This window comes from Xenopus tropicalis, chromosome 6 (genome assembly GCF_000004195.4).
Source record: "Xenopus tropicalis strain Nigerian chromosome 6, UCB_Xtro_10.0, whole genome shotgun sequence".
NCBI classification, from domain to species: Eukaryota; Metazoa; Chordata; class Amphibia; order Anura; family Pipidae; genus Xenopus; species Xenopus tropicalis.
Genome location: NC_030682.2, coordinates 59,158,014 through 59,179,713, shown reverse-complemented (window position 1 = coordinate 59,179,713; position 21,700 = coordinate 59,158,014). Strand labels below are relative to the sequence as shown.

At 39.7% G+C, this 21,700-nt stretch overlaps 1 protein-coding gene across 1 annotated transcript in view; it reads left to right on the top strand.

The window, feature by feature from the left end:
• adcy1 (adenylate cyclase 1 (brain)) overlaps positions 1 to 21,700 on the top strand; it is a 97,674-nt gene continuing 75,974 nt past the window's right edge. The window contains exon 1 of the mRNA XM_002933415.5: positions 1 to 1,395. Coding sequence (XP_002933461.1) covers positions 787 to 1,395 — 609 coding nt within the window. The 5' untranslated portion in view covers positions 1 to 786. The remainder of the gene's footprint in view (positions 1,396 to 21,700) is intronic.

Genomic DNA, 21,700 nt, shown 5'->3' with positions numbered 1-21,700 from the left:
TTCCTTAGTCACTTCAGCGCTGTCCAGGGCTCGGCGCTGAGCGTTGCCTTTGCGAGCGCTCTCTCAGGTGCCAGGGAGATGCACAAGGCAAACAGGGCAGCCAATTAGAGAGCGTTTTATCCCTGTCTGGGTGCATTACCCTAGCTAGCAGATACACACAAGAGGGGGAGGAGAGGAGGGTGTTTGCAAAGCTGACTCAAACGTGGTCATGTTGTCAAATCTGTGTTTTCTACTTGTCAATCTGCTCAGATTGGAGAGACGTGTCTGGCTTCCCAAACGCCTAATGCGCAGACGCCAGGCAGACAGTGCTCGGTGCAATGCTCCCGCACGTAGGAAGGGAATTACCTTTTCCTTTCATTCTGTTTCGCAGCTTTTGACCTCTTTTTTCTCTATATCTTTTTTTTTAATTTAACCACTATAACCCTCCTCTTCCCTTTTACCTCACAGTCCTCCATTGCCTACACAATCGCCATAGTATTTCCCATCACCTGCATTCTTCTTCCTTACAATGAAGCCTTCGGAATTAGCAATCTATGTAACCCGGGGCAGTGCCTGTTGATTGCTGGTCTTCATGCTCTAACCCCCCGGGTGCCCTTTAATGTCGTTCTGTTCTCTTTCATACTCACAGGCATGTATGGGATGTAGCTGTTATTATCCATTCCTTATTCTAACCTCATTCTATTATATGTTCTCCATTCTGGCGGCTCCCCGCTGATTTCCTTCAGTGCTTCCCTCGTCAGCTTGAATGAGCAGGAGGAGAGAGACCCCAGCGCTCCTCTCGGATGTATGAATGGCACTGATATGGAGGAAATACCTTTCCAGAAAGTGAAAACCAGGAGAAAGAAGTGTCACTGCTTGCCTGCCGCCCCTTTGGATGCCATCGCATGCGAAGACGAATTCGACTGCAAGGAGCTGGAATCCCTCTTCCAAAATTACAACCTGAAGCTGGAGCAAACTTCCACCCTGAAGGCTCTGGCCGTGCTCATCATCATGACAGGCACTTTGGCACTGCTGGAACTCATGTCCGGCCCCAGCCTGACCATCTCCAAGGGCTCACATCCAGTGCACTGCATCATATTCCTTTCCCTCTTCATTGTCACCAATGTCAAGTATCTGCAGGTCACTCAGCTCCAGCAAATTGTCAAATTAACCTTACTTTTCGGCTTTACTTTTTCCTTCTTGTGCTGCCCTTTCTCTTTGGGAGCTTATGGCTTGGAGCCCCCTGTATCTTCTGAACAAGGACTGTGGCAACTCATGTTGGTGACCTTTGTGGCTTATGCCCTGCTGCCAGTGAGAACTCTGTTAGCCATCGTTTTTGGTTTCATGGTCTCTGTCTCACACATCATTGTTACAGCCACCTCTATAAGCCCAAAAAAGAAAAGGCTCTGGAGAACAGTAAGTGCAACATTACTCCAACAATATTTGTTATTATTCTGCTATGGTAAAAGCCATGTGTGTGTGTGGTGGTGCAGTTAAGGGGGATCTGTCCTATTGGGAAGCAGGTGGAGGGAGAGGGAAAGTAAAAAAACAAAAGCTACATTGTGCCTCAGATTTATTTTTTTTCTGTGAATAGGCAATTGTTGTATATGAAATATTGTGTTAAAGTATTTCATATTTGGGCAGTCTAAGGAGCACCTAAAGTGCATTACAATTCTCAGCATGTTGGGGTATAGATCAACAACAGCTGGAAAGCAGCAGCATGTGAGATAAATAATGGAAACCTACTGCCACTATGTGTGACCCTGACCTGTGCTATTTATAAACCTAAGTTAATTACTAAATTGAATTCCTTCATATATAAAGAGGGTGTTGCTGAAAATTCTATGTTTATTTAATAGATTCCAGTTTATGTACAGAAGATGGTGGATTATTGGCTCTTTCATTGTGTTTAAGTTTTGTTTCCTAATTCCACTTTAAATGGCATGACCTTGATATTACTGTCTGTTATCACAGCACATTATTCAGGGGAATAATTAGAAATAAAACTTAGTATAAAGCTATTAATTGAGCACTTCAGTAAACAGGTACTCTTTAAGGTATCTAATTACATACTTAACACCTTCATTGTTTAGGAGCACGCGTATGCTTTCTGTAGCTTTTATAACCCATTTAAATAATTGATTACTGTAATATTGGAGGTAATTTTTACTAGGACATAGTAAACTTTGCAGTAGGTCATCATTTTTACTATTTGTATGCTTTTACATTTTTTTTACTTTTCCCTCCAAGTCCTTTCCTGAATGTAATTTAAACTTTTTTCTGTAAAGCTGTAAAGCTCATCAAAGCTTGCATTAGAGTGTCAGAAGAGAGAAACAATCAATGCAGTATAATACTTACATTGGAAACAGTCATAATAAAGTAGGACATTTTCATTAATCTGGTGAATCTCCGTGATTTCCTTTAATAAGAAGAAATGTCTTCCTACAATTGTAATTAAAATAATGCGCACACTAAACCATGAAACCAGTATTCGGATTGTGACATTGCATGAGAATGAAAATGGCACTGTATGAGAATGAAGATCTAAAGCAAAATTACTTTTGTAATTTTCCATTTGCAGTTTACTAAATGGCAAGTTGAACTTTATAGCATACTATTTTAGATAGTTTTGTGAAATTACAAACTTTTGTTTATACTCCATCAGGACCTAAGTACTGATATAGATAGCACTTTTAATACAGATTTACAGTGCTAAAATAATCCTGTTAAAAGAGAGGGGAAAAAATAAATAAATAATACTGTGTCTTTAGCAATGCTAGGGATGCTTTTACCACCCTTATTCTGCTCTGACTAATCATGGAGAAAGATGTGGCTACAGTAAACCGTATTTGAGTGTGTATAAAGATAAAATGTTGCCATTTAAAGTGATACTGACACCAGAAAGTAAATCTTTTTTTACATCTATCATAACATTATCTTTGCAAGAACTTTATAATTTTGCCATAAAAATATTTGCCTGAGGCATTTACGTAACCTGTCTGATCTCCTGTGTTCCTCTATGAGGGGGCGGCCATATTTGTCTGTTAGCATTAGAAGCTATAACTGACAGGTTAGGAAGGGACAGTCAGGTTGGCAAAACAGTCGGGTTTAGGAACTTCAAGTAACAATTACTTACAAAACCAAACCTGTCTGCAAAAAAACATCAACACAACCTATAGGTAGCTTTTTATGTATATTCATATTTTGAAAAGTAGTTTTTTCGTGTCAGTATAACTTTAATTACCACAGGGGTCTTTAACCCCAAATTGGATCATGCTGTTTAGGGTTGGTCTCCATGATCCCCTTAAATACATTAAAAGTACTGTATTTCTTACAATAAATATAATTATTAAATTAAGGCTGGGTCCCCATGGAAAGGTTAGGAAACACTGCAATTATATGTTTATTACATAGAAATATATCTGATGCTTAACTACCATGTGATATAGTTATAGAGAAGCACATGCATTTTAGCTAACCTGCTTAGAATTCATACCATAATGACTACAATCATATTAATTATAACTGGCTTAATTGTGTGCATAATATTAAATGCAGGTTTTAAATGCAGGTGGACCTATAATGCCTAATGCATAAGAAATTGTGTTTTTAAAGGAGCCATATCATATAAAAATTAAGACTGTACCAGTGAATTATACTCCTCTAAACATAGATTGATTGTGCTTAAAAAAGTTGTGTTTTGGACTGAAATTCCACCAAAACCCGGGAGCCCATCTGTTCCACTTCCTGCTGGCTGAATTCTCTGGATATGCAGGGGAGCCAGCAGCTTTCAGTAAACTGCACTGTAGGATAGGAACCAATCAGCCGCTAGGCTGACCTGATAGGGAACTGATGCCTGTCTTTGCTTGTGTGAGTGCAAGGTTGTGATTGGCTATCCCTCTCCTGCTGTGCTTCTGGCTGGGACTGTTAGGACATGCCCACCCTTCATTTGAAACACAGACAGGGACCTGATAGGATCTATAGGGAGCTCCAATAAAGGGGCCATTTTTACAGATAGGATTAATTTTTAGGGTTTTTTTCCATTTATCCAATATGTCTCCTTTAAGGCCTGCAACAATGTGGTTGAATGTTTCTTTATTTTACTTCTTGCTTGAAAAGAAACTTACTTTGCATTTTTTTTTTATAAATGTAGTTTTGTTCTAAGATTTGTCTTTTACAGTAAGCTGAAGGCATAGTTCATTGTGTGGCTGTATACCTTTTTTATGTTCATCTACACATGTATAGATGAGTCTTTTAAAGGAAAACTGCATATTTATTAAACTTAGTTACTAGACATTTCAATACACATAGATTAGGCAGGGGATACATGAAGACTGCACCTCATGTCATATTGCAGCCCTTTCTTCGGAAGTTTAGAAGTAACGCAGCAATTATTTACAGATGTTAGACATTATATATAAGGATCAAAATAATTAATGTTCTTGATAACTCTATGAAACGAAATTGAATGAAAGGAAAAGTCTGATCTCAATAGGTTAGTATTTAGGAGTAGTCTGCACACCTTTTATGCCTGTAGACTACTCCTAAATACTAACCTATAGAGATCACACTTTTGCTTTCATTCCTCTAACTGCTGCCATGTATGAGTTTTAAATATTCAGTGAATATTGATTTTCAAAATGTTTTCAGTTATATCATTAGAATACATATGCGCACACACACACATACACACACACACATACACACACACACACACACACACACACATATATATATATATATATCAAATATTTATATACAGGTATTGGATCTGTTATCCAGAATGCTCTGAATTACAGGAAGGCCATCTCCTATAGACTCCATTTGAATTAAATTACTGAAATTCATAACAATTGCTTGTTTTTTCTCTGTAATAATAAAACAGTACATTACTAAGACATCATTAATCCTTATTGGAGATAAAACAATCCTTTTTGGCTTAATTGATGTTTAAATGCTTTTTTAGTAGACTTTAGGTATGAAGATCCAAATTACAGAAATACACCTTATCTGGAAAAGCCCAGGTCCTGCACATTATATATTTAATATCTATATAGTGAATAATGTACCCCCTCTTTTAAAATATAACAATATTATGAGTCACAGAGGCATTCTATGTCCATATAAAAGCACAAGGCCAAAAGGTCTGCACTCAAACTGGAACTTTGGTGGTGGGTGCTGGAGTCAAGTAGTAAAATCATGAAGGACCCACACTCACGTCAGATTTAGGAAAGCTGTATTTCACACCACATTACTGTGAAACTGACGTTTCAGTCCCTCATGGGACCTTTATTAAGAAAGTAACCCAATGACCCATAACAAAGTGTAGGGAAGCAGAATCATGACAGAGCCATGAGGGTTGTAAAGCCACTCCCAGTCGGTGGGGGATTCGTAGTATCAGAAGTTGCAGGGACAAGAAAGTCATTGGGGGTATAAAAAGTGAGATAGGATTTTCTTGCTTCCTATTTGATGTTCCCCTTTGATGTTTCTCCCAGTAGCCTCAAAGTAGGTGCCATTTTTTAATTTCTGGCTTGGATGCAAGTTTTGGAAGCCCAGACTCTACTCCAAGCAGAGCCTCCTGTGGGCCAGCAGTGCACATGGTGCTACCAAATAGCCAATCACAGCCTGTATTTAGCATCCCCAAATAACTATTCTCATGCTTGTGGCTCTCCAAAACTTTTACAAGGTTGGGGACCCCTGTGGAACATGACTGTTCAAGAGTTAATTGTTTGTTACACAAACATTCATGCTATGTTGGGCTACGTTTATTATATGCCATTTGCTCTTTATGATACATTTTAAATTAAAACTTCAGTCGATAAAAAAATTTCTGTTGCCTTTTTATCCCAAAATTGGTGTCTGTGTGTTTTTGGAGATTGGAAGAATGGGAGGGGTGGGGGATTGGTTTGCATGGGGGCAGGGCAAGTCCTAGTGATGCTTCTGTCACTAGAGGATTGGAACTTTACTTTGAAGCAATGTAGGTGGTTCTTTACAGTGAGCGCAGTAAGGTTGTGGAACACTCTGCCAGGCGATGTTTTGTTTGCAGATTCTATTAATGCCTTGTGGCTTGGATGATTTCTTGAACAAGCATAATAACCAAGGCTACAGGGATCTGAAGATCTACAGTTCATAGGTAAAAGGTAATATATAATAAAGGTATATATAATAGTCCAGGTTTTGAAAAAGGTTTTGTTTTTCACTCCAGATGAAAGTTTCTGTGTGAGACTGAAACGTCGAGTAATAAACCTTTAAATTTTTGCATTTACATTTTGCTCACAATTCTTTAAATCCTAGGAGTGCTGTCCTTATTCCCGTGTATACATATATATATATATATATAAAATATATATATATATATATATAAATATATATATATATATATATATAGTTTCTATATGTGAGTGTATAGAAGAGCCTGTATATATGTGTGTGTATAATCCCCTTTCATAGATATAATTTCTTCTATTATTATTTATGATATATATAATATGTATATAAGTGAACTGCTAGCCATCTTTCTGCTGAGATCCATATGTTAATCAAGTAGGTTAAGGCATTGTGGATGTCTTATGATCCTTATGACCTTTAGGCAAATCACATTAGAGCTCATTTGCTAACACAACTGCAATTACAGTCACACAAACATGGATGCAGTTGTGTGTATTGATGCCATTGATGGCATTTTGATGCTCAGCAATGAAAATGAAGCAGTATCGACTGAAATGTATCCAATTTGTCAGCAGGCTCATCTGCACATTTAGGGCTCATACTCACAAGCGTTTGCTTTTAGCCGTTAGGGGGTTATGTAAAAAAAGGTACTAAGTTTGCCCAGGAGCAGTAACTCATAGCAACCAAACAGCAGGTAGAATGTACTGGTCAGCTGTTTAAAAGCAAATATTTTTGGTTGTTATGGGTTACTGCTACTGGGCAAACTTAATACCGTTAATTACATGGGTGGCTTGATGTTTGGGTCAGAAACAACTGCCCCTCAAAGCCACAATTGTACTGGAATTTTGCGAGAAAATGCTGTGTTCTGGATCTAAAACCTAAATTTAAGCTCTCTTCTCAGGCATATTAAACATTAACTATGGCATGATGAGATGCCATATACAGCTATCAGACCCCTTATCCGGAAAACCCATTATCCAGAAAGTTACGAATTACGGAAAGGCCATCTCTCATAGACTCTATTTTAATTAAATAATTCACATTTTTAAAAATCCTTATTGGAGGCAAAACAATCCTATTGGATTTAATTGCTGTTTAAATAATTGTTTTAGTAGACTTAAGGTAGGAGATCCGAATTACAGAAAGATCCTTTATCCGGAATACCCCAGGTCCCGAGCATTCTGGATAACAGGTCCCATATGTGTATTAGATTGGTTCTTATATAGAAATGGCAAATATAGAGTTCAGTGTTATATATGATGAGAGTTAAAGTACCCAAACTGTAAATTCCATGAATATTAGAAATAAGTAACCAAGATGTAACTATGCGTAGATAAACATCTTTTCAAGGTGACTTCCTATATCCTAATTTAAAGGGGTGGGGAGGGTGAATAATCTGATAATACACTTTAGCTGAAGTATGAAAGGAGGCACATCAGATATGACAGCTGGCACCCTGAGATAAGCTGTCAGTAACATTTACACAGTGTGCATGGGCTTTCTTTGCTTCATCACAGACACACATTTTGTGATGATAATAATATGAAAGTTGTAATAATAATATGATAATAAAAGATAATAGTATGAAAAAAATGTAATTCTGAAAAGTAAAAAATACTTCTGCCATTTTAAAAAAAATGGATATATTGTAATAATGAATATTATACGACTGACAATTCTGAATGCTTCTTTCAAAAGAAAAACTAGAATCTAGAACTGATTTTTTTTTTTTTGTGGCATCACCATTTTCTAATATTTCTGCTCCCGGGGCTGTTGTCCAGGGCAGACAAATGAGGATCATGTCTCATTTGTGTAAGCACATACACTTTCTTCACTGGCTGCCTTACTATATTGAACTTCACATGCTTGAGGGTCATTCTATAACAAATATCTTGGGGCAGTGGGGGTCCGCCGTTGAAAATTTGCCCAGGGCCCAGCGGCCCTGACAGAGACTTTTGAAAGGAGTATGTCCTTTAAATGGTAGAACAGCTATAATAGCTCTCTACATTTCTGGACTATGTAATTATATTGGGTGATCATAGTGCATTTAGACTTTTTCGTATGTCCCGCGATTTTTTTGTCACCGTTGCGACTTTTTCGTAAATTTTCCGCGACTTTTTCGTCGCCATCGCGAAACAATCGGATTGGTTTTTCCGCCGTTTACTATCGCTCAATACGAAAAAAACCTTGACGGCGACGAAAAAGTTGCGCAACATACGATAAAGTTGTGACGGCGACGAAAAAGTTGCGACAAATATGAAAAATCGCGATGGCGACTAAAAAGTCGCAAAATTTTCGTTTCCAATACGATTTTTTCCCTTTTGGATTCGTGGATTAGTAAATCTGCCCCATAGTCTATAGTTATGGACATGCCCACCAGCTTTGAGTTGCTTGTTTGTGCATGCTGTCTAAATAGCAGGCAGGGAGGTTGCAACTGAATTAGTTTAACAGCAATCACTGTGGTCAGTGTTTAATCTGGATTTATTCATCTGGATTACTATCTCTGCTTGTAGTTTAAGGGTTTGATCACACTTATTTAAAAGAAAAAACAGCAATAAAAGCTCATGCTGCATTAATATATGCAAATTGAATTGGTTTTCCAGACAACTGTGCTTGGAATATTTTAACTCATTACAGCAGCAAATAGATTTTTATGGATTATTTGTATGGATTTTTGGATTTCTTTGAATAGGATTGTCAGATAATCCCTAAATGCAAAACTTTAAAAGCTTGTGTTACACAAACCATTAATAATTAGTAATTATTTTATATGGACACCATATGGTGCCCAGACAACCCTTAATATCCCTTAACTTTAATTTGTCAGGAAAATTTGTACTTTTTAATAAATATGTCTAAAAATGCCATATTTTGTACTAAATTTACTGCACCAGCCTAAAGGTTCTGCATTTCAATAGGAGCAATGATCCAGGTCTTTAAACTTGGCACAGGAGCTCCCCATCTTAGGTGTTGTAAGAGGTGTCCGTGACACTGTGTGTTCCTCACAGGTAAGCCTGTGAGCTTGAACGTAGCAGGGGAGATTCAAGAGAAAAGGGGGCAGGCTTTTTCCGGAGCAGAGCAGGCACAGCAATTAAATGGCAATGCTAAGAAGCGGGATATCTAACAATGAATCCAGGACAGCGGGCAGTGCTATAAAAATCAGGGCCGTCCCGCTAAAAGTGGGAGGTATGCCCTATATAATTGTTTTTCTTTTCCTTCAATCATTGGACAGTGATTACCTCTGTAAACTATATTTATTATTTTAAAGGGGCACTAGAGCTGCTATATTTAGCAAGTCTAGCTGAATTCACAGGCTCTAAGCACTAAGGTTAGGGTTCTGTGGAAATTATTGCAGATTGCCTTCCCAAGCCTTTCTCCTGTGCAAATTTCCTTTCCTTCTCAAGAATGTCACTTGGAAAGTCTGTGTAGTATTTTGTACCTTATTCTACAAACACAATATTAAAAGTCACTGCTAAGTCTCAAAGAAAAGATCTATATTATCTGTTTGTATAACATATAGTACAATTTCCTATAGTGTCCTATTTAAACAAACCTTGTATTTTTACTTTTTCTACATAATTGTTAATTATTAACAGTTTTTATACATGCCCACAACACATTAACAATGGCTAATTATGCCGCTACCATGAACAGTTAAAAGCTGGCAGTACTCATTGTTCCACCCCAGCTGGGGGTATAAATATACTTGAATCCTGATAAATTGACATGTCTGTAAAATTTGCAAAGTTTGCTTAGGACTAGTAATCCATAGCAACTAAATATTTTTTAACCAGATATTTTTTAACCAGTAAGTGCTACGCATGTACTACGGGCTACTAGGCCAGTAGCAAACTATTACATATTTTACATTTATCCTTAGGGAAATTAGGGCCAACAAAACACTTTTCTATTCATTGTACATGGATTAGTGTAGGACCCATAATAGTCAGCAGAAAGTATTCTATCTTATTGCATATTTGTCACGCTGAATAGTTTGAATTGTAATTAGACAAAGAGAACCTGAGGAAATACAACACAGATTTTAAATTATTGCTGCATTTATTTGAGGAAGAAAGTTATTCAACCGCCATATCATAGTTAGTAAATTAATCAGTTGACTACATTTAATTGATAATTTAATTCAACTCACTGAACACAGCCATGCTTGAATGCAGCCAGCCTTGTTGAATCTAAGCATTATTATATATTGAAGCTTACCAATGGAGTGATGTAGTCACCACAAATGTAATGCAGAATGCTATGCCATGCTCAAAGGAAATTTGAGAGATAAGAAACCAAGTTGTTGAAAAATATCCTTATGCAATTTCTAAGGTTCTGAGGGCCATAATGTTCTAATAGGGATGACCTGAAACAGTAGTTAACTAAGCCACAGTACCCCACTTGCTATTTGTGAGTCAGATCAAGGCTTATCTTACAATTGAGTAAACACCTGATGATCCCCAAACAATTAGGGATAATGTTCCACAGGCAGATAAGTAAAAACTGGACAACACAGGTCTCTTTGTCTGGTTAAAAGCAAATCCAGCATTCCACAGTATATACAAATTCAAACATGGTGGTGGTAGTGTTGATGAGTTGATGGTTGTCTCTGATGAAGCACCCAGTGGTGCAAATCAGGCCTTAGTGCTTAGGGATCATAGAAAGTTTTGCCTGCCTTTTTAACTTTTGCACAATGCTTTTGCTGACATAAACGAGTCAATTTGTCACATGATGTAAATTTGGCTAACCACGCCAGAATGAATACACTGAAGCCCTTTGGGGAATACCTGTTTCATCTATCAGCATTAGCGAGTAGTAGCCTGTTACCAGGATTTGTCCTCCACTTCACGGAAAGTTGTGTATATATCTATATATATATATATATATATATAAATATATATATATATATATATAGATTAAAAGGTAAGTAGCAGGACAAATGTTCCATACAACGTTTTTAGACTGGCCCTCGCTGTAGTACTAGAGGAAGGGGTTTCTATACACTTTAGAACTCTTTTGTAGTTCTTATAAGTAAAGTAAATGTAACATAAAAGTTTTAAGTAAAAAATCCACTGTAGCCTGCTCCAATAACAGCTCTATCCTGCATAAAACTTATTGTATTCAATGTTTTATCAAATATACCTGGTTTCAGTTGTATGCTGTCTTCTCAATGGGGCAATATGGTGACATGCACTCTGCAAGATACAATGTGCAGCACTCCACATCTCCTCCTAGCCAGACCTTCTAAAACTGGAAGCTAGTTGTTGCAGCTCTAAAATGAAGCCTTTAGGTCAGATTTCAGGAAAGGGTGCTTGTGAACCGTGTTTCTTAGTTTCTTAGTGTAATTTATTTCTAAATGAGCTGTAAGCAATGAAGAAATTCATGCATTGACTTTATGGAGGTTCTTAAACGTAATGCTGACCTGCATGATGCTTTTACTACTCTCAGCACTTAAAGAGATACATCAATCTGAGTAATAATGCAAGGGTTAAAAAATCTTCAGTTAAGCTGCACGGTTTTTACAGTTTTAGCAGATGTCTGGCTAGGAGGTGAATTTTAAGTATTACATTACCTTTAATTTCTTCGGCGTTGTCAGTCAGGGCTATGTCTTAACAGGTCACAATTGATCTTTCTGACAGATGCTTCACATTAAATGTGATTTTACAGGCAGGGTAGTGTTAACAGTCAGCAATGGTACTCATGCACAGGTGTCCAGCACCAGAATTCTCAGTTTGCTAGGTCAGCAGACATCACATTCTGCTCTTTTCAGTGGAGCCTCTTACTGCTTTTCTTACTTCACAAGAGTATCCTTCTACAGTGGGCTGCAATCTCATGCAATCTATTCTTATATCCAGGCAGTATTGGACTAGGGTGTGCCGGGTCCAATGGGACTGCCACCTTGAGGGCCCACTACCCCAGCCATGGAGGCCCCATTTTGTACACACCCCACTCTTTAACATGTACCTTCACACCATACCACTCTCCCCAACTCATTCCTCCAAGCTGCACAATGGTGATGCCTGCTTGTGTTTGTTGCAGCCATATCTCCAGTGGATCTGGGTTAGCTCCTGGTGCCCTGCTGGCTCAGTATAACACTGTTTCTAGGTTCTACTGAAGCCTGCTTTTGCCTCCAGCTTGTTGTACCATCTACTCATCTCCATTGAGTGGTTTCAAGACAAGCCTACACATCTTATAAATCAAATTTATGGGCATGGGAGAAACCACATGACACGATTAGAGATTTTTCATCTCCAATAAGTCTCACTTGGATGGACAATACCTCTAATTCGAATGATTGACTACCAAGTTTAACCAGTTTTATTATTTCTGACAGTCTTTATTCCTATCAAGCTATTTTATTAGTACTTTTTTATAATTACTAGTTTTTGAAAGGCATTTTGTACTTTGTACTTTAGCAAAGCAACAACTGAGGTTCTTAAAAGTAGACACTGCTTTTCTCATCTGATATTGCAGGTAGATGAGCCTAGTACTGGGTAAGCATGAAACACGATAGACCTGCTAGATCCGTAAGGTGTAACTTATGTTTTTAATGGACTAGAACAAACTTATAGCCATATTTTACACTTTTTTCTGTGGTAAATGAGATTCTATCTTCCTCTTAAGGGCAATAACATGGAGAGATTTGTAGCCCCTGTTAAAAATTTGCAAGCACAGGCGACAAATTTTCCCCAAATCTGCCTTGCCCTTCAGTAATATTGACACAAGTAAATTACATTATGAACAGCAATGACTTCATTGTGGGAAAAATGCAGAAGCAGGCATTTCCCTGTTATTAAGCCGAATCGCCACAAATAATTTATTTTACTTTTCACGATTACAATGTTAGCCAAGGGCAAGGCATTTTTGGGGAGATTTGTCACCTCTGGTAGCGACAAATCTTCCCATGTGTCATTGCCCTTATACTGAAAAATTGCTAGAAAGCAAAAGATAAACCTCTGCATTCGTAACTAGACACGCTGTGGGAGCAGCATGTTTCCTGTACATACTGTACCTGTAGTGTGTAGAGTTGGAGTGTCTTTTGCATACCAAATGATTGTCATACAAAGTTAAAAGTCAGGGTAGTAGCAAGCATGGTTGTTTGGTTGGTACAATAGTAAAATTACAGACGATTGCCCAGATGTTTTTAAAGGGATACGGATGCTTTTAACTATTTGATTAATAAAATAAACAATACAGGTATATAACCTGTTATCCAGAATGCTCGGGACCAAGGGTATTCCGGATAAGGGGTCTTTCCGTAATTTGGATCTTCATACCTTAAGTCTACTAAAAAACCAATAAAACATTAATTAAATCCAATAGGTTTGTTTTACATCCAATAAGGATTAATTATATCTTAGTTAGGATCAAATACAAGGTACTGTTTTATTATTAAAGAGAAAAAGGAAATCAGTTTTAAAAATCCTAATTATTTGATTTGATTATTATTGGATAATTTGGATATAATTTCTTAATTTCAGTGGGTTTGGAAATGGTTTTCAGAATATACATTTTTGATATCACAATACAGCACACTCTTATTCCAGACCATAGAGGTAACATTTCTTAAGCAGGCGCAACTGGAATTTAGAAATACAATACCAGTATAGAATGAGAAAACATGAGGATGTAAAGGACTGCAGTGTATAGGTACATATAAGACTAAGCTTCAGAAAGCCATGAAAATCTGTAGGGTCAAGAAGATATTGTCCTGTACAAAATACAAGTGGTCTCATGGGAGCACTGATTCTGCCCCTGATAAGGCCCTATCTAAGTCATGCGATAAAAATTTGTTCTTCAACACACAAAAAAATGAAAAGTCCAGAGAAGGGAGGATATGCATACTTTAGGGGCTTTTAAAAATGAGAACCTGTTTTTGCAAATTTATTCAGAACATGTTCTCAAAGGAGACAGATAATATCTAGATTAAAACAAAGGATATGTCAACTGCAAGAGTAGAAAGTTTTTGGGTTTTTTTTACACAGTAAACAGTGAACAGAGAAGTTTTGGAATTTTCTTCCTGATGTGTGTAAGAGTACCTGGTAGTCTAGCGGGGATGCCCGCCTCTCCTGCTCGTCTGGCAAGTGGAGGTACACGCGCTGCCATTTAAAGCCGGCGCGACGTGTGACGCCATCGCGCAAGGCGCAAATTTCAAATTTTTAAAGGTGCCTGTGCTTAATTTCGTCGCCCAACGTCGGTTTCGCCTCCTGGTTCTTGTTTTTCTGCTGTTTGACTCTGATTCGTGTTTTGACCCTTGCCTGACCCTGACCTTGTTGCCTGAATTGACCTTCTGCCTGTTTTTTTACTACGGTTCCGGAATCTGACTTTGTACTGCGCTGCCCGTTTGGTTTGACCTCGGCTTGACCACAAAATTCTGCATAACGCTAAGTTCCCTAGCCTGCTCAGAACATTTGCCCTGGTCCTCTCACAATAAGTCCTGGCGGCATCCGAGTAGCGGAGGGCTCGTCCCGAAGTGAAAGGTGGCTGTTATAGGCAGAAGAGTGAGCTCAGACCGGGATCTTGGCTGTTGTTCTGAGTTTTGGGATACCGTGCATGACAGTAAGTTGGGCCAAGAAAGAAAATGGATGCTGAAGGGGCCTCTGCTTCATCCGCTTCTCCTGAAGTTATGCTTAAGAACCTCCTCCAGCGTCTCAGGGAACAAGAGACTAAACAAGATCAAATTGTCCAATGTCTCCAGGGGTTGGCTGTTAGGTTAGATACTCTCCAACAGCAACCTGCTGCTGATGACCCAGCTTCTACTCCGCTCTCTATGGGTATTCCCCTTGTAGAGCCTAAGATACCTTTTCCCGAGAAATTCTCTGGGGATCGGAGTAAATTTTTTGCTTTCAAGGAGACATGCAAACTTTATCTTAGTTTTTTGCCTCGCTCTTTTCCCACTGAAGTGGCAAAAGTTAATTTTGTGATCACTTTACTGTTAGGTGATCCTCAGGTTTGGGCTTTCACTTTATCCCCATACTCTCTTGAGGCCTTTTTTAAAGCTATGGCTATTATCTATGATGACCCTGATCGGGCAGCCTCTGCTGACTCAGCCATCCGTACCCTCCAGCAAGGCAGGAGGCTTGTTGAGGAGTATTGTACGGAGTTTCGACGCTGGGCGGTCGAGACAGGGTGGAATGATTCAGCCCTTCGTAGTCAGTTCTGAACTGGTCTGTCTGATGCCATTAAAGACAGTCTCATTAATTACCCTGCTCCTTCATCCCTTGATGCATTAATGTCCCTCTCCATTCAACTAGATAGGAGACTTAGAGAGAGGCGTCAAGAAAGAACGGCCTCTTCCCTAACCCACTCTCTTTCTTTGGTGCCCGAACCCATACGTAACATTGCTACTCCTATGCCAGTAGAGGAGCCTATGCAATTGGGTTCTACTCGTCTATCCTCGGAGGAGAGACTCCGTAAACGCACTAATGGGTTATGCATGTATTGTGGTGAGGGGGGTCATTTCCGCAAAGAAACTGCAAAGCCTAAACAAGTCTGGGGAGTCTTGTTTGGGTAATGCAGTTTCTACTCCCCAATCTTTCTCCTCTAAAATCTTCATTCTCGTGCTCCTCGACTGGGAGTACGGTAATGTTAAGATTCCAGCCTTTTTGGATTCTGGAGCGACTGGGAATTTTTTGGATGTTAATTTCGTCCGTAAGCTGGGTATTCCTTGTACCACTGTAATCCCTCCAGTCAGGTTACTGGCTATTCATGGGAATCCGCTAGGGTGTGGGTTTGTGTCTTCTAGATCTCAGAATCTAGTCATGTCCATTGAAGGTTTTAATAAGGTTTAATAAGGTTTTAATATTTTTCTATCTAATCAACTGTCCTGACACTCCTGTGATTTTAGGTCTCCCATGGTTACAAAAACACAACCCCCAAATTGACTGGGTTACCGGCAGGATACGAGGTTGGGGAGCACACTGTGAAGTGTCTTGTTTTAAAGGTTCTATTCTCATTGCTACAACCTCTTTGAAGGGTCTTCCTTCCCCATATACAGCCTTCGCTGATGTCTTCTCTAAGAAGGCGGCTGAATCGTTACCTGCACATAGATCTTATGACTGTGCAATTGAATTGGTTCCTGGGGCTGTCCCTCCCAAAGGTAGAACCTATCCACTTTCTCTTCCTGAGACTCAAGCAATGGAAGAGTACATCTTCCCCAGCGGGGGCAGGTTTCTTCTTTGTAAGCAAGAAGGATGGTGGGCTTAGGCCCTGTATCGATTATAGAGGTCTGAATAAGATTACTGTTAAAAATCGCTACCCCCTTCCCTTGATCTCAGAGCTCTTTGACAGGGTTAAGGGTGCTTCGATTTTCACTAAACTCAATCTCAGGGGTGCATATAATTTAATCCGGATTAAGGAGGGAGATGAGTGGAAAACAGCCTTTAATACTCGTGATTGGCATTATGAATATTTGGTAATGCCTTTTGGGTTATGTAACGCTCCTGCAGTCTTCCAAGAATTTGTTAATGATATTTTTCGTGACCTACTTGGACGCTATGTTGTAGTATACCTAGATGATATTCTGATCTATTCTTCTAATTTAGAAGATCATCGTTGTCATGTTCAGGAAGTACTATTGAGACTTAGACAGCATCATTTATATGCTAAGCTTGAAAAATGTTTTTTTGAGGTTCCTTCTGTTCATTTTCTGGGGTACATCATTTCTCAACATGGTTTAGAAATGGAACCAACCAAGGTAGAGGGTATTTTGAATTGGGCTCAACCACTTTCCTTATGTGCCATTCAAAGATTTCTAGGTTTTGCCAATTATTATAGACAATCACAGCCCTTACAAAAAGGGGGTTGATCCTAGTATTTGGTCCATTGAAGCGATTGAAGCTTTTAAGCTTCTTAAAGAAGCTTTTATTTCTGCTCCAGTGCTGCGTCACCCAGATTCCACCTTACCATTCCTCGTTGAAGTTGATGCTTCTGAGGTGGGAGCCGGGGCGGTATTGTCCCAGCGTCACCCTGTTACCTTTAAGGTACATCCTTGTGCCTTCTTTTCTAGAGAATTCTCCCCTACTGAGGCTAACTATGATATCGGTAACAGAGAATTGTTGGCAGTTAAATGGGCCTTTGAGGAATGGAGACATCTGTTAGAGGGCGCTAAACATCCTGTTACCGTCTTCACTGATCATAAGAATTTGCTGTATATTGAATCTGCTAAACGTTTAAACCTATAGACCTGGGTCCAAGAATGTAAAAGCCGATGCTCTTTCCAGGAGTTTTGTCTCTCGTCCTAAAGAACACCTTGAACCTGACACTATTCTTCCTAAGGAAGTGATTGTGGCTGCCCTGAGTCCTGACCTTTTGGCCTCTCTCTCTGAAGCTCAAATTAACTTGCCTAGAAATGTACCATCTGGTAGGCTTTTTGTTCCAGAAAATTTTCGTTAGACTGTTTTGTCTGAGACTCATGATTCTAGGGTAGCAGGGCATCCTGGCCAAAGTAAGACTTGTTCACTGTTATCTCGTTTCCTTTGGTGGCCTACTATGAGACAAGATGTTGACAAGTATATTAACTCTTGTGCTGTTTGCCAACGTTCCAAACCATCTAGGTCTCTACCTCAGGGCCTATTACAACCACTCCCTATTCCTGAGAGGCCGTGGACTCATATTTCCATGGACTTTATTGTTGAGCTGCCATCCTCTAATGGTAATACTGTTATTTGGGTGGTAGTAGATTGCTTTAGTAAGATGTGTCATTTCATTCCCCTTCCCGCCCTCCCCTCTGCCAAAACTTTGGCTGGTCTTTTCATTGCTAATATATTTAAATACCATGGAGCTCCATTGAATATTGTTTCTGATAGGGGGGTTCAGTTTGTCTCTAGGTTCTGGAGGGCATATTGCTCTCTTTTGGGTACTGATCTGTCCTTTTCTTCGGCCTATCATCCTCAAACTAATGGTCAAACTGAAAGAACTAACCAGTCTCTGGAACAGTATTTGAGGTGTTATGTGTCCAATAATCAGTCTCAGTGGACAGAGTTTCTTCCGTGGGCTGAGTTTGCCTTTAATAATGCCACTCATACTTCCACCGGGGATATAATGCCACTCATACTTCCACCGGGGGAGTCTCCTTTTTTTATTGTTTATGGTCTCCACCCAAGAGGTTTTTCTTTTTCTGAACACGTTTCTGCCGTTCCTGCTGCCAATTCTATGGTTGAACATTTTTCACAAGTTTGGCAGAAAATATTCTCTGTCTTCGGCCGTGAGTACCCAAAAAAAAGCGGCTGATAGACATCGGAAGGAGTCATCAGAATATCAAGTTGGTGATAAGGTGTGGTTATCTTCAAAGAATATTTCACTTAAGGTTCCCTCTGCCAAATTGGGTCCCAAATTTATTGGTCCTTTTGTCATTTCTGAGATCATTAACCCTTCCTCTGTTCACCTAGTACTTCCTCCTGAACTTAAAATTTCGAGTACTTTTCATGTGTCTCTTTTAAAGCCTACCAGGGTGGTTCGCCAGCATTCTCCTCCTCCTCCAGTTGTGGTAGATGGTCAACCCGAATATGAGATACAAAGAATTATTGATTCACGTTTTTCCAGGGGAGGGTTACAGTTTCTTTTTTACTGGAAGGGATATGGCCCTGAAGAAAGATCTTGGGTGTCTGCCGCTGATGTTAAGGATGACCGCCTTGTCAGACAATTTTATACTAAATTTCCTGGGAAACCAAGGGGTCCAGTGGCCCCCTCTAGGGGGGGGTAATGTAAGAGTACCTGGTGGTCTAGCGGGGACGCCCGCCTCTCCATGCGCGCCGGTGCGCGCGTCCTGCTCGTCTGGCGAGCAGAGGTACGCGCGCTGCCATTTAAAGCCGGCGTGTGATGTCAAATATTTAAAGGTGCCTGTGCTTAATTTCGTCGCCCAACTTCGGTTTCGCCTCCTGGTTCTTGTTTTTCTGCTGTTTGACTCTGATTTGTGTTTTGACCCTTGCCTGACCCTGACCTTGTTGATTGCTGCCTGAATTGGCCTTCTGCCTGTTTTTTGACTACGGTTCCGGAATCTGACTTAGTACTGCGCTGCCCGTTTGGTTTGACCTCGTCCTGGTCACTTCGTCTCTTCTCCCCAAAATTCTGCATAACGCTAAGTTCCCTAGCCTGCTCAGAACATTTGCCCTGGTCCTCTCACAATAAGTCCTGGTGCCACCCGAGTAGCGGAGGGCTCGTCCCGAAGTGAAAGGTGGCTGTTATAGGCAGAAGAGTGAGCTTAGACCGGGATCTTGGCTGTTGTTCTGAGTTTTGGGATACCGTGTGTGACAATGTGGTTGTTTTGGCTGATTCAAGAAATTTTTAAGAAAGGGTTTAAGACTATTTAAAGTAAGGGTTAAGGACACTTTAGAGAGGGTAAGGGCACTGGCACATGGGGAGATTAGTTGCCCATGATAAATCTTTGCTACTTTGGGTGACTAATCTCCCGAAATGCCTTCCCACCGGCAAGAATGTGAATCACTAGTAGGATGGAATACAAATCGATTCGGTTTCTGAAGTCCCCTGAAGTTTTTGCGTAATTTTAAAAATTGAAGTGATACATAGGCCCCTTGTTTGTGGAGATTTGTCCAAAATTAAGCAGGATCCCCACATGTTCTGAAGGTTAGTGAACGGTAAGGCATATTCAGGTAATTAGTCACCCATGGTAGCACAGGCTGCATTATTTGTTAAGGTAAGTAGATAGTTCAGTATTTACCAGTTCATAGCTCGTTGGCAGGCTAATAGAATTATGCAATTCACATATTGTTGCTGTCACTTAATGCAATTATGATTAATCCATTCAAGATTTCTAATAAATATCTGTTCAATGGTGAAAAAAAAAATAAAAGCTAGAAATTTTATAAATTATTGAGACAGAGAAAAAGGTTGGAATAATATACAGTGGAGGAAATAATTATTTGACCCCCTCACTGATTTTGTAAGTTTGTCCAATGACAAAGAAATGAAAAGTCTCAGAACAGTATCATTTCAATGGTAGGTTTATTTTAACAGTGGCAGATAGCACATCAAAAGGAAAATGGAAAAAATAACTTTAAATAAAAGATAGCAACTGATTTGCATTTCATTGAGTGAAATAAGTTTTTGAACCCTCTAACAAAAAAAGACTTAATACTTAGTGGAAAACCCCTTGTTTGCAAGCACAGAGGCCAAACGTTTCTTGTAATTGATGACCAAGTTTGCGCACATTTTAGGAGGAATGTTGGTCCCACTCCTCTTTGCAGATCATCTCTAAATCCCTAAGGTTTCGAGGCTGTCTCTGTGCAACTCTGAGCTTGAGCTCCCTCCATAGGTTTTCTATTGGATTAAGGTCCGGAGACTGACTAGGCCACTCCATGACCTTAATGTGCTTCTTCTTGAGCCACTCCTTTGTTGCCTTTGCTGTATGTTTTGGGTCATTGTCGTGCTGGAACACCCATCCACGACCCATTTTCAGTTTCCTGGCAGAGGGAAGGAGGTTGTCGTTCAGGATTTCACGATACATGGCTCCGTCCATTTTCCCGTTAATGCGAAGAAGTTGTCCTGTGCCCTTAGCAGAAAAACACCCCCAAAGCAAAATGTTTCCACCCCCATGCTTGACGGTGGGGACGGTGTTTTGGGGGTCATAGGCAGCATTTTTCTTCCTCCAAACACAGCGAGTTGAGTTAATGCCAAAGAGCTCTATTTTGGTCTCATCAGACCACAGCACCTTCTCCCAGTCACTCACAGAATCATTCAGGTGTTCATTGGCAAACTTCACACGGGCCTGCACATGTGCCTTCTTGAGCAGGGGGACCTTGCGAGCCCTGCAGGATTTTAATCCATTGCGGTGTAATGTGTTTCCAATGGTTTTCTTGGTGACTGTGGTCCCTGCTAATTTGAGGTCATTAACTAACTCCTCCCGTGTAGTTCTAGGATGCTTTTTTACCTTTCTCAGAATCATTGACACCCCACGAGGTGAGATCTTGCGTGGAGCCCCAGAGCGAGGTCGATTGATGGTCATTTTGTGCTCCTTCCATTTTTGAACAATCGCACCAACAGTTGTCACCTTCTCTCCCAGCTTCTTGCTAATGGTTTTGTAGCCCATTCCAGCCTTGTGCAGGTCTACAATTTTGTCTCTGACATCCTTGGACAGCTCTTTGGTCTTTCCCATGTTGGAGAGTTTGGAGTCTGCTTGATTGATTGATTCTGTGGACAGGTGTCTTTTATACAGGTGACTAGTTAAGACAGGTGTCCTTAATGAGGTTGACTAATTGAGTAGAAGTGTCTAACCACTCTGTGGGAGCCAGAACTCTTAATGGTTGGTAGGGGTTCAAAAACTTATTTCACTCAATGAAATGAAAATCAGTTGCTATCTTTTATTTAAAGTTATTTTTTCGATTTTCCTTTTGATGTGCTATCTGCCACTGTTAAAATAAACCTACCATTGAAATGATACTGTTCTGAGACTTTTCATTTCTTTGTCATTGGACAAACTTACAAAATCAGTGAGGGGTCAAATAATTATTTCCTCCACTGTAGCTGCAATAAGAGAAAACTGGCCTTGTCTGCATATTTGTAGCATTTAAGTATATAATAAGAGCCCATTATATTT